Below are 12,539 nucleotides of genomic sequence, written 5' to 3' on the forward strand. Positions count from 1 at the left end.
GCCGAGGCCCGTGCGACTGGGAACAAGTTTGAACATGTTACCGTCAGTGCTCAGCAAAACAACGCTAACGCAGACGTGTTCAAGTAATTGGTACCTAAACAAACTCGTGTCTCTTGTTACAAAGTAATATTACTCACCTAGATTAGAAGTGGTAGCCTGGCTGCACTGCTAATAAATAGTGTATCATTCATTTTGTTAGAATCACAGGGGGTCATTCAGACCCGTTCGCGAGCAAAGGAAGCTCGCAAACGGGTCGATGTTGCCCCACTGCGCATGCGCATGACGGAGGGAGCTCCGTCGTGCGCATGCGTGAGACCCGGAGAGCGACGGGCTCTCCATCGCTCTGGGTCTCGCACCAAAGGGGGCGTGCTGTCGATGTTGATTGACAGCACGCCCCCTTTGGTGGGCGTGCCGGGGGCGTGCCTGCCAGACGGCCACAGTCAGTGGCGGATTTCCCACTAGGCACGTGAGGCCCGTATCAAGTGGTACCTAGGGGCACCACAGAAGGATTGATACTCACAGATAAAAGGATACTTGGATACTTGCACAGACGGAAGGTTACTCACATAGGTGGAAGGATACTCAGATACTCGCACAGATGAAAGGATAGTCGCACAGACAGAAGGATACTCGCATAGACGGAAGGATGCTCCGATACTCGCACAGATGAAAGGATAGTCGCACAGACGGAAGGATACTCGCATAGACGGAATATTGCTCAGATACTTGCACAGACAGAAGGATAGTCACATGGACGGAATGATACTCGCATAGATGGAAAGATACTCGGATACTTGCACAGACAGAAGGATACTCGCATAGACGGAAGGATGCTCCGATACTCGCACAGATGAAAGGATAGTCGCACAGACGGAATGATACTCGCATAGATGGAAAGATACTCGGATACTTGCACAGACAGAAGGATACTCGCATAGACGGAAGGATGCTCCGATACTCGCACAGATGAAAGGATAGTCGCACAGATGGAATGATACTCGCATAGATGGAAAGATACTCGGATACTTGCACAGACAGAAGGATAGTCACATAGACGGAAAGATACTCGCATAGACGGAAGGATGCTCAGATACTTGCACAGACAGAAGGATAGTCACATATACGTAAAGATACTCGGATACTCGCACGGACGGAAGGATACTCACAATGACGGACGTAAGGATACTCGCACGGGAAGATACTCGCAACGAAGGAAGGATACTCGCACGAACGGAAAGATACTTGCACAGATGGAAGGATACTGGCATTAGCTTAAGGCAGGGGTGTGGAACCTTTTTTCTGTGGAGGGCCATTTTTATATATAGATATATATATATAACATTGTTTGCGGGCCTGATTACAGCAATGCTTAGAATATCCTGAGGATGCTCCGGGGAGCTGTAAGGGCAGCAGTGTAACCATATGAAGCATCCTAAGGACGCTCCAGGCGGCCCTGCTGCACAGATTCTGGCTGCAGGGGGACATTATAGGCACCCCGATAGCCAGATGAGGACAGCAGAGAAAAGCTCAGAGGGCCAGACCAAAAGATTCCACGGGCATTATACAGCCCCCTGGCAGGAGGTTCCCCATCCCTGGCGAGCTGTACATTACTGTCAGTTTTGGGTGGAATAATCCTTTAATGTATCACTTTTCATGTCAGCGAGATACCTGGCAGGACAAGGATCCGGATTACAGGTACTGAAGGCTTCAGGTCTAGGTGAGTGGACACAGTGCCAATCAGACAGGGTGGTCTCTATGTCCTGCTGGGTTTGGACACACTGCACAGTCCTCATCAGGACTCCCCCTCCGCAAGAGACTGTACATGGGAAGGACGCCTTCACCTCCCACCTGCAGATGGAGACAGAGACAATCACATAATGGGAGGCCTATGGCCTGCTCAGCCTGATAGCGGACTACAGGAGTGGAATGGACGCACCTGGGAGGGCAGGGAACTTCTCCGCACGGCTCCTGGATGGGACTGAGGAAATTGGAGTCATTACAGAACTTGGATTCCACCAGCTGTTGGAGGGTATCATCAAAGCACTCATGGGCCACTGTACGAAAACCTGCAAAAGAGCGACGTTCCGCCATCAGTAATCACTACATAATTCTGTGGATAATAACAATGACAGATATTGTTGTAATTCCAAATGAAAAGACATCATTTTCTGTACCTCCGCCACAAGTGACCGGGCAAAGTCCTGGCACTGGCACCCACACATACATATGGCCCTTTTTGGGAGCATAATAACTGTATGTGATGTCTGGATTTGTGATGTCACCATATCCTGGTCCGTATTTTCTGTAAACCTAAAAATAAAAAAAGACAATGGGGCTTATTCAGAGTCGCTTTCAATCAAGTCGGCTGTAGATGTAGCCTCATTGCCTGCTAGGAAATAAATGCAAATCTCCGTCTGTACTCATATATGCGCCCCCACACCTCCCTTATCCAGTAGCTGGCATCCTTATCAGCGCGCATTTGTGCCAGCCCTGTCCCTGTGGCAAGAGGCCAGTCTGAAATGGGTCGGGTCTCTGTGTACGCACATATCTGAATTGTCCGCACTTCCATCTACAGGCGCACAACACCCTCCTGAAACACTTAACCTATGTGTGGCGCTCCGTTCTCACCCAATTAAACCCACTGAGCCGCAAGTGGAGATACGCACAACTACGAATGGTCCATAGGTGCGTCCACTCGGCTACAGAGCACGAGCAGCGTCAGAAAATCGCAAGACTCATCCGCAAAATGGACTTGCCTACAAATCTGAATCGGCCCCAATTTTTCTAAACAACACAAAGGTGTGTATATTATTAAAAGGCCGATGATGATGGCCAGTGCAGGGCTGACAACCGCACTACAGTATACAATACTGTCCAAGCATTACATCTAGATCATCTCCCCAGAGAAGGGCCCTGGTTGTCCTCACCTGTATCTCCATGTGGGATGTGGTTGGCCCATTAATGTAGACTTGTTCCAGATGGGGAAGCCTGTCAGGAGTGAGGAACAATCTATACTCCGTCCGCCTATCCTCCAGGACTGAGGGGTGCGTGACGTTGAGAGAGATACTCTGCCTCCCAGCTACAATGTACTCTGAGTTCTCTGTAACAGCTGGACAAAGGGAACATTGGATACAAAGTAGCAGAAATGTTTCTGTGTTATCTCTTTTCTGTAATGTGTAAGCCGCCCTCCAGCTGTTGTTGAACTACAAATCCCAGCATGTTTTGCAACAGTTTTAGCATGACCAAATAGCAAAACTGTGGCAGGTCATGCTGCGATGTGTAGTTCTACAACAGCTGGGGGTCTGCTTATTGCCCAGCCCGTGTCATAAGGGCAGAATAAGGCAGAATAAAGAAACGGCTTGTATGATGGAGAGATATTTGGCCATTAAACCTGGCATGGCAAGGCGGTATATCACTGGGTTCTGTCAGCTGGCTACCCCCTGCCATTAGTCCGGATGGCAGAGTATCAGGGATGGCAGACATGAGTTTATCACCCGGCCCACCGGCCACCAGCTGCTCTTCCTCCCTTCTCGGAGCCTGATCACTGGGCCTGATTCAGACCCGGTCGCAAGCGCTGAGCGCTCGCAACCGGGTCGATGGTGGCCCAGAGCGCATGCACACGACGGAGCCGGCTACCTGTGTGCTGATTGGGCTGTACTTCTACTTATGGAACTACGAGGGGTCATGTGGAATTGAAGCAGGTCACTTTCTGCGCCTCCTTGTGTTTGGAGAGACGGAGCAGAGGAGGGAAGGGTGTGCAAGTGTAAAACATATCCACGGACTTATTCATGACAGGACACAGCCACAGGTACACCTGTCAGGAGGGATGAGTGCGCTGCGGGTGCTCTACGCCTGGGACAAGGTTCTATGCTGATGATAAGGAGGAGGATGTTGGTCATCAGCACCCACCTTTGTAGTATGTTAAATTAATAAAGGAATATATTTCCTCCAATGTTTCCAAATATTAGCGCCAGAGTTTGCCAAACTGCCATTACATGCCAGGTTTTAAGGATATCCATACTTGAGTCCAAGTGGTTAAATCAAATTGACTGAGGTACTAATTAAGTCATCTGTGCTTAAGCATTGTAGATCTATGGGACAAGAACATGCCGGTGCTTGTAGATCTATCGGACATGGGACAAGAACATGCCGATGCTTGTAGATCTATGGGTCATGGGACAAGAACATGCCGGTGCTTGTAGATCTATGGGTCATGGGACAAGAACATACCGGTGCTTGTAGATCTATGGGACAAGAACATGCCGATGCTTGTAGATCTATGGGTCATGGGACAAGAACATGCCGGTGCTTATAGATCTATGGGACATGGGACAAGAATATGCCGGTGCTTGTAGATCTATCGGACATGGGACAAGAACATGCCGGTGCTTATAGATCTATGGGTCATGGGACAAGAACATGCCGGTGCTTGTAGATCTATGGGTCATGGGACAAGAATATACCGGTGCTTGTAGATCTATGGGACAAGAACATGCCGATGCTTGTAGATCTATGGGTCATGGGACAAGAACATGCTGGTGCTTATAGATCTATGGGACATGGGACAAGAACATGCCGGTGCTTGTAGATCTATGGGTCATGGGGCAAGAACATGCTGGTGCTTATAGATCTATGGGACATGGGACAAGAACATGCCGGTGCTTGTAGATCTATGGGTCATGGGACAAGAACATGCCGGTGCTTGTAGATCTATGGGACATAGGACAAGAACATGACGGTGCTTGTAGATCTATGGATCATGGGACAAGAACATACCGGTGCTTGTAGATCTATGGGAAAAGAACATGCCGGTGCTTGTAGATCTATGGGTCATGGGTCAAGAACATGCCGGTGCTTATAGATCTATGGGTCATGGGACAAGAACATGCCGGTGCTTGTAGATCTATGGGTCATGGGACAAGAACGTGCCGGTGCTTGTAGATCTATCGGACATGGGACAAGAACATACCGGTGCTTGTAGATCTATGGGACATGGCACAAGAACATGCCAGTGCTTGTAGATCTATGGGACATGGGACAAGAACATGCCGGTGCTTGTAGATCTCTGGGACATGGGACAAGAACATACCAGTGCTTGTAGATCTATGGGACATGGGACAAGAACATACCGGTGTTTGTAGATCTATGGGACATGGGACAAGAACATGCCGGTGCTTGTAGATCTATGGGACATGGCACAAGAACATGCCGGTGCTTGTAGATCTATGGAACACGGGACAAGAACATGCCGTGGTGCTTGTAGATCTATGGAACACGGGACAAGAACATGCCGTGGTGCTTGTAGATCTATGGGACAGGAACATGGATGAGCACTGGTATACAGGAATTCACAGCAACCAATCAGAAATTTGCTCTCATCTCTGCGCTGCTAGAAACATCTGATTGTGGGGTGGATTTCTCTGCTTACCCAAATGTGTAAAGAGCGGCTTCCAATTGGTCACTTTTATTGCCATGGAGCCCACTGGGACCGTCAGAAAGGTAAAATATTCTGCAAGAAGTGGAAACCGGTTTATTATATCAAAACATTATTATGACATCAGTGTATAATCAACTTTCTCCCAGTTTATTTTCCCTACTGCTATAGCGTTCCTCTAGTCAGAATGACATGCTCACTGCCAGACACCTGTATAGTATACACATGTATAGTAGTAGGGACTGCACATGTCCAAACTCATTGCTACAGTCTATCAATGGGCTGAGGTCACCAGAGTGACAGTGAGCTGAGAGACAATACAGAGAGCAAAGCCGTCCATCTCTCATCCTAACCCGCAGCTCCACGCTCCTTCCTCCCTATCTACCCCATCTGTGTCACCCCTGATCCCATCATAGCCGTCCATCTCTCATCCTAACCCGCTGCTCCATGCTCCTTCCTCCCTATCTACCCCATCTGTGTCACCCCTGATCCCATAATAGCCGTCCATCTCTCATCCTAACCCGCTGCTCCATGCTCCTTCCTCCCTATCTACCCCATCTGTGTCACCCCTGATCCCATCATAGCCGTCCATCTCTCATCCTAACCCGCTGCTCTACGCTCCTTCCTCCCTATCTACCCCATCTGTGTCACCCCTGATCCCATCATAGCCGTCCATCTCTCATCCTAACCCGCTGCTCCACGCTCCTTCCTCCCTATCTACCCCATCTGTGTCACCCCTGATCCCATCATAGCCGTCCATCTCTCATCCTAACCCGCTGCTCCACGCTCCTTCCTCCCTGTCTACCCCATCTGTGTCACCCCTGATCCCATCATAGCCTTCCATCTCTCATCCTAACCCGCTGCTCCACGCTCCTTCCTCCCTGTCTACCCCATCTGTGTCACCCCTGATCCCATCATAGCCGTCCATCTCTCATCCTAACCCGCTGCTCCATGCTCCTTCCTCCCTATTTACCCCATCTGTGTCACCCCTGATCCCATCATAGCGATCCATCTCTCATCCTAACCCGCAGCTCCACGCTCCTTCCTCCCTATCTACCCCATCTGTGTCACCCCTGATCCCATCATAGCCGTCCATCTCTCATCCTAACCCGCAGCTCCACGCTCCTTCCTCCCTGTCTACCCCATCTGTGTCACCCCTGATCCCATCATAGCCGTCCATCTCTCATCCTAACCCACTGCTCCACGCTCCTTCCTCCCTATCTACCCCATCTGTGTCACCCCTGATCCCATCATAGCCTTCCATCTCTCATCCTAACCCGCTGCTCCACGCTCCTTCCTCCCTGTCTACCCCATCTGTGTCATCCCTGATCCCATCATAGCCTTCCATCTCTCATCCTAACCCGCTGCTCCATGCTCCTTCCTCCCTGTCTACCCCATCTGTGTCACCCCTGATCCCATCATAGCCTTCCATCTCTCATCCGAACCCGCTGCTCCATGCTCCTTCCTCCCTATCTACCCCATCTGTGTCACCCCTGATCCCATCATAGCCTTCCATCTCTCATCCTAACCCGCTGCTCCACGCTCCTTCCTCCCTGTCTACCCCATCTGTGTCACCCCTGATCCCATCATAGCCTTCCATCTCTCATCCTAACCCGCTGCTCCACGCTCCTTCCTCCCTGTCTACCCCATCTGTGTCACCCCTGATCCCATCATAGCCTTCCATCTCTCATCCTAACCCGCTGCTCCACGCTCCTTCCTCCCTGTCTACCCCATCTGTGTCACCCCTGATCCCATCCTAACCTGCTGCTCCACGCTCCTTCCTCCCCATCTACCCCATCTGTGTCACCCCTGATCCCATCATAGCCGTCCATCTCTCATCCTAACCCGCTGCTCCATGCTCCTTCCTCCCTGTCTACCCCATCTGTGTCACCCCTGATCCCATCATAGCCTTCCATCTCTCATCCTAACCCGCTGCTCCATGCTCCTTCCTCCCTGTCTACCCCATCTATGTCACCCCTGATCCCATCATAGCCTTCCATCTCTCATCCTAACCCGCTGCTCCATGCTCCTTCCTCCCTGTCTACCCCATCTGTGTCACCCCTGATCCCATCATAGCCGTCCATCTCTCATCCTAACCCGCTGCTCCATGCTCCTTCCTCCCTGTCTACCCCATCTGTGTCACCCCTGATCCCATCATAGCCGTCCATCTCTCATCCTAACCCGCTGCTCCATGCTCCTTCCTCCCTATCTACCCCATCTGTGTCACCCCTGATCCCATCATAGCCGTCCATCTCTCATCCTAACCCGCTGCTCCACGCTCCTTCCTCCCTATCTACCCCATCTGTGTCACCCCTGATCCCATCATAGCCGTCCATCTCTCATCCTAACCCGCAGCTCCACGCTCCTTCCTCCCTATCTACCCCATCTGTGTCACCCCTGATCCCATCATAGCCGTCCATCTCTCATCCTAACCCGCTGCTCCATGCTCCTTCCTCCCTGTCTACCCCATCTGTGTCACCCCTGATCCCATCATAGCCGTCCATCTCTCATCCTAACCTGCTGCTCCACGTTCCTTCCTCCCTATCTACCCCATCTGTGTCACCCCTGATCCCATCATAGCCATCCATCTCTCATCCTAACCCGCTGCTCCATGCTCCTTCCTCCCTGTCTACCTCATCTGTGTCACCCCTGATCCCATCATAGCCTTCCATCTCTCATCCTAACCCGCTGCTCCATGCTCCTTCCTCCCTGTCTACCCCATCTGTGTCACCCCTGATCCCATCATAGCCGTCCATCTCTCATCCTAACCCGCTGCTCCACGCTCCTTCCTCCCTGTCTACCCCATCTGTGTCACCCCTGATCCCATCCTAACCCGCTGCTCCACGCTCCTTCCTCCCTGTCTACCCCATCTGTGTCACCCCTGATACCATCCTAACCCGCTGCTCCACACTCCTTCCTCCCTGTCTACCCCATCTGTGTCACCCCTGATCCCATCCTAACCCGCTGCTCCACGCTCCTTCCTCCCCATCTACCCCATCTGTGTCACCCCTGATCCCATCATAGCCTTCCATCTCTCATCCTAACCCGCTGCTCCACGCTCCTTCCTCCCTGTCTACCCCATCTGTGTCACCCCTGATCCCATCATAGCCTTCCATCTCTCATCCTAACCCGCTGCTCCACGCTCCTTCCTCCCTATCTACCCCATCTGTGTCACCCCTGATCCCATCATAGCCGTCCATCTCTCATCCTAACCCGCAGCTCCACGCTCCTTCCTCCCTATCTACCCCATCTGTGTCACCCCTGATCCCATCATAGCCGTCCATCTCTCATCCTAACCCGCTGCTCCATGCTCCTTCCTCCCTGTCTACCCCATCTGTGTCACCCCTGATCCCATCATAGCCGTCCATCTCTCATCCTAACCTGCTGCTCCACGTTCCTTCCTCCCTATCTACCCCATCTGTGTCACCCCTGATCCCATCATAGCCATCCATCTCTCATCCTAACCCGCTGCTCCATGCTCCTTCCTCCCTGTCTACCTCATCTGTGTCACCCCTGATCCCATCATAGCCTTCCATCTCTCATCCTAACCCGCTGCTCCATGCTCCTTCCTCCCTGTCTACCCCATCTGTGTCACCCCTGATCCCATCATAGCCGTCCATCTCTCATCCTAACCCGCTGCTCCACGCTCCTTCCTCCCTGTCTACCCCATCTGTGTCACCCCTGATCCCATCCTAACCCGCTGCTCCACGCTCCTTCCTCCCTGTCTACCCCATCTGTGTCACCCCTGATACCATCCTAACCCGCTGCTCCACACTCCTTCCTCCCTGTCTACCCCATCTGTGTCACCCCTGATCCCATCCTAACCCGCTGCTCCACGCTCCTTCCTCCCCATCTACCCCATCTGTGTCACCCCTGATCCCATCATAGCCTTCCATCTCTCATCCTAACCCGCTGCTCCACGCTCCTTCCTCCCTGTCTACCCCATCTGTGTCACCCCTGATCCCATCATAGCCTTCCATCTCTCATCCTAACCCGCTGCTCCATGCTCCTTCCTCCCTGTCTACCCCATCTGTGTCACCCCTGATCCCATCATAGCCGTCCATCTCTCATCCTAACCCGCTGCTCCATGCTCCTTCCTCCCTGTCTACCCCATCTTTGTCACCCCTGATCCCATCATAGCCTTCCATCTCTCATCCTAACCCGCTGCTCCATGCTCCTTCCTCCCTGTCTACCCCATCTGTGTCACCCCTGTCTGTCTGTCCCTCCCTATTAGAATGTAAGCTCTCACGAGCAGGCCCTCTACCCTCATGTGCTTCTCCTTCCCTTACTCATACTACCACCTACTCCCAACTCCCCGCAATGGTACCTAACACTTGGTTTCTTACACCCTATTGCTTGTTCAGTGTTATGATCACTAATGCAGCAGTGTTTATTAACCATGGGCCATCGTAAGCGGCAGCTCGTTCGCTCCGAGCGATGTTTGCCCAACTGCGCATGCGTACGGATCGTAATACGCATGCGCGAACCAGTCAGTGCGGACGAAATTCATGTGCTCGCAAAATAGCGAATGCCTGATAATTTGAGTGACAGGAGGAGGCGTATGTGGGTGGTAACAGGGGAAGGTGCTTGAAAACGGGGAGTGGAGATCCGAACGCAGGCGTGCTTAAAGGTCAAAACGGGCGTTTTATGGGTGTGCATAATTAATACAGCAGCGTCAATGACCACGTCACTGGGTTATTTTTAAGCCAGAACTGCTCACAAAATTGTGGTAGCAAAAACCAACCACAAGAATAGCGAGCAGTTCATACCCTGGTCGATGTACTTGATTAATCTAATAAATAGCGGACATGACGTAGGATGCGAGCGGCCAGGGGACGTAGTTTCCCAAAAAAAGACCGCAAGTTTTGTTCGCTCGTTCAGACCTAGAGGCGTGAACAGACCGCAAACAGCGAACGGTTCATTTGAATAGCCACCCCTATTTTCTGGACAAGCGAGCGCTAATTGCGTCCGGCTCTGAATCAGGCCCCATGTCCCTGTCCTTCATTGTTTCGTATTGTCACTGTTTTCTTGTTCACTCACTTCAATTACTTTGTAAGTCACTGCGGAACCCTTGTTCATGTACTTTGTAAGGCTCTGCGGAACCCTTGTTTATGTACTTTGAAAGGAGCTGCGGAACCCTTGTTCATGTACTCTGTAAGTCGCTGAGGAACCCTTGTTCATGTACTTTGTAAGGCTCTGCGGAACCCTTGTTCATGTACTCTGTAAGTCGCTGCGGAACCCTTGTTCATGTACTATGTAAGGCTCTGCGGAACCCTTGTTCATGTACTTTGTAAGTCACTGCGGAACCCTTGTTCATGTACTTTGTAAGGCTCTACGGAACCCTTGTTCATGTACTTTGTAAGGCTCTGCGGAACCCTTGTTTATGTACTTTGAAAGGAGCTGCGGAACCCTTGTTCATGTACTCTGTAAGTCGCTGAGGAACCCTTGTTCATGTACTATGTAAGGCTCTGCGGAACCCTTGTTCATGTACTCTGTAAATTGCTGCGGAACCCTTGTTCATGTACTATGTAAGGCTCTGCGGAACCCTTGTTCATGTACTCTGTAAGTCGCTGCGGAACCCTTGTTCATGTACTATGTAAGGCTCTGCGGAACCCTTGTTCATGTACTTTGTAAGTCACTGCGGAACCCTTGTTCATGTACTATGTAAGGCTCTGCGGAACCCTTGTTCATGTACTATGTAAGGCTCTGCGGAACCCTTGTTCATGTACTATGTAAGGCTCTGAGGAACCCTTGTTCATGTACTATGTAAGGCTCTGCGGAACCCTTGTTCATGTACTCTGTAAGTCGCTACGGAACCCTTGTTCATGTACTCTGTAAGTCGCTGCGGTACCCTTGTTCATGTACTATGTAAGGCTCTGCGGAACCCTTGTTCATGTACTATGTAAGGCTCTGCGGAACCCTTGTTCATGTACTATGTAAGGCTCTGCGGAACCCTTGTTCATGTACTTTGTAAGGCTCTGCGGAACCCTTGTTCATGTACTATGTAAGGCTCTGCGGAACCCTTGTTCATGTACTATGTAAGGCTCTGCGGAACCCTTGTTCATGTACTATGTAAGGCTCTGCGGAACCCTTGTTCATGTACTATGTAAGGCTCTGCGGAACCCTTGTTCATGTACTATGTAAGGCTCTGCGGAACCCTTGTTCATGTACTATGTAAGGCTCTGCGGAACCCTTGTTCATGTACTATGTAAGGCTCTGCGGAACCCTTGTTCATGTACTTTGTAAGGCTCTGAGGAACCCTTGTTCATGTACTATGTAAGGCTCTGCGGAACCCTTGTTCATGTACTATGTAAGGCTCTGCGGAACCCTTGTTCATGTACTATGTAAGGCTCTGCGGAACCCTTGTTCATGTACTATGTAAGGCTCTGCGGAACCCTTGTTCATGTACTATGTAAGGCTCTGCGGAACCCTTGTTCATGTACTATGTAAGGCTCTGCGGAACCCTTGTTCATGTACTATGTAAGGCTCTGCGGAACCCTTGTTCATGTACTTTGTAAGGCTCTGAGGAACCCTTGTTCATGTACTATGTAAGGCTCTGCGGAACCCTTGTTCATGTACTTTGTAAGGCTCTGAGGAACCCTTGTTCATGTACTATGTAAGGCTCTGCGGAACCCTTGTTCATGTACTATGTAAGGCTCTGCGGAACCCTTGTTCATGTACTTTGTAAGGCTCTGAGGAACCCTTGTTCATGTACTATGTAAGGCTCTGCGGAACCCTTGTTCATGTACTATGTAAGGCTCTGCGGAACCCTTGTTCATGTACTATGTAAGGCTCTGCGGAACCCTTGTTCATGTACTATGTAAGGCTCTGCGGAACCCTTGTTCATGTACTATGTAAGGCTCTGCGGAACCCTTGTTCATGTACTATGTAAGGCTCTGCGGAACCCTTGTTCATGTACTTTGTAAGGCTCTGCGGAACCCTTGTTCATGTACTATGTAAGGCTCTGCGGAACCCTTGTTCATGTACTATGTAAGGCTCTGCGGAACCCTTGTTCATGTACTATGTAAGGCTCTGCGGAACCCTTGTTCATGTACTATGTAAGGCTCTGCGGAACCCTTGTTCATGTACTATGTAAGGCTCTGCG

At 50.9% G+C, this 12,539-nt stretch overlaps 1 protein-coding gene across 1 annotated transcript in view; it reads right to left on the reverse strand.

The window, feature by feature from the left end:
- Positions 1-12,539, reverse strand: part of ADAMTS13 (ADAM metallopeptidase with thrombospondin type 1 motif 13) — a 73,749-nt gene that overhangs the window by 38,714 nt on the left and 22,496 nt on the right. Inside the window, exons 17-21 of the mRNA XM_088459727.1 lie at positions 5,429-5,509; positions 2,928-3,109; positions 2,175-2,310; positions 1,937-2,066; positions 1,669-1,848 (exon numbers count right to left, since the gene is read on the reverse strand). Coding sequence (XP_088315853.1) covers positions 1,669-1,848; positions 1,937-2,066; positions 2,175-2,310; positions 2,928-3,109; positions 5,429-5,509 — 709 coding nt within the window. The remainder of the gene's footprint in view (positions 1-1,668; positions 1,849-1,936; positions 2,067-2,174; positions 2,311-2,927; positions 3,110-5,428; positions 5,510-12,539) is intronic.

The sequence above is a fragment of the Taudactylus pleione genome, unplaced genomic scaffold, assembly GCF_031769625.1.
Source record: "Taudactylus pleione unplaced genomic scaffold, aTauple2 ptg000927l, whole genome shotgun sequence".
NCBI classification, from domain to species: Eukaryota; Metazoa; Chordata; class Amphibia; order Anura; family Myobatrachidae; genus Taudactylus; species Taudactylus pleione.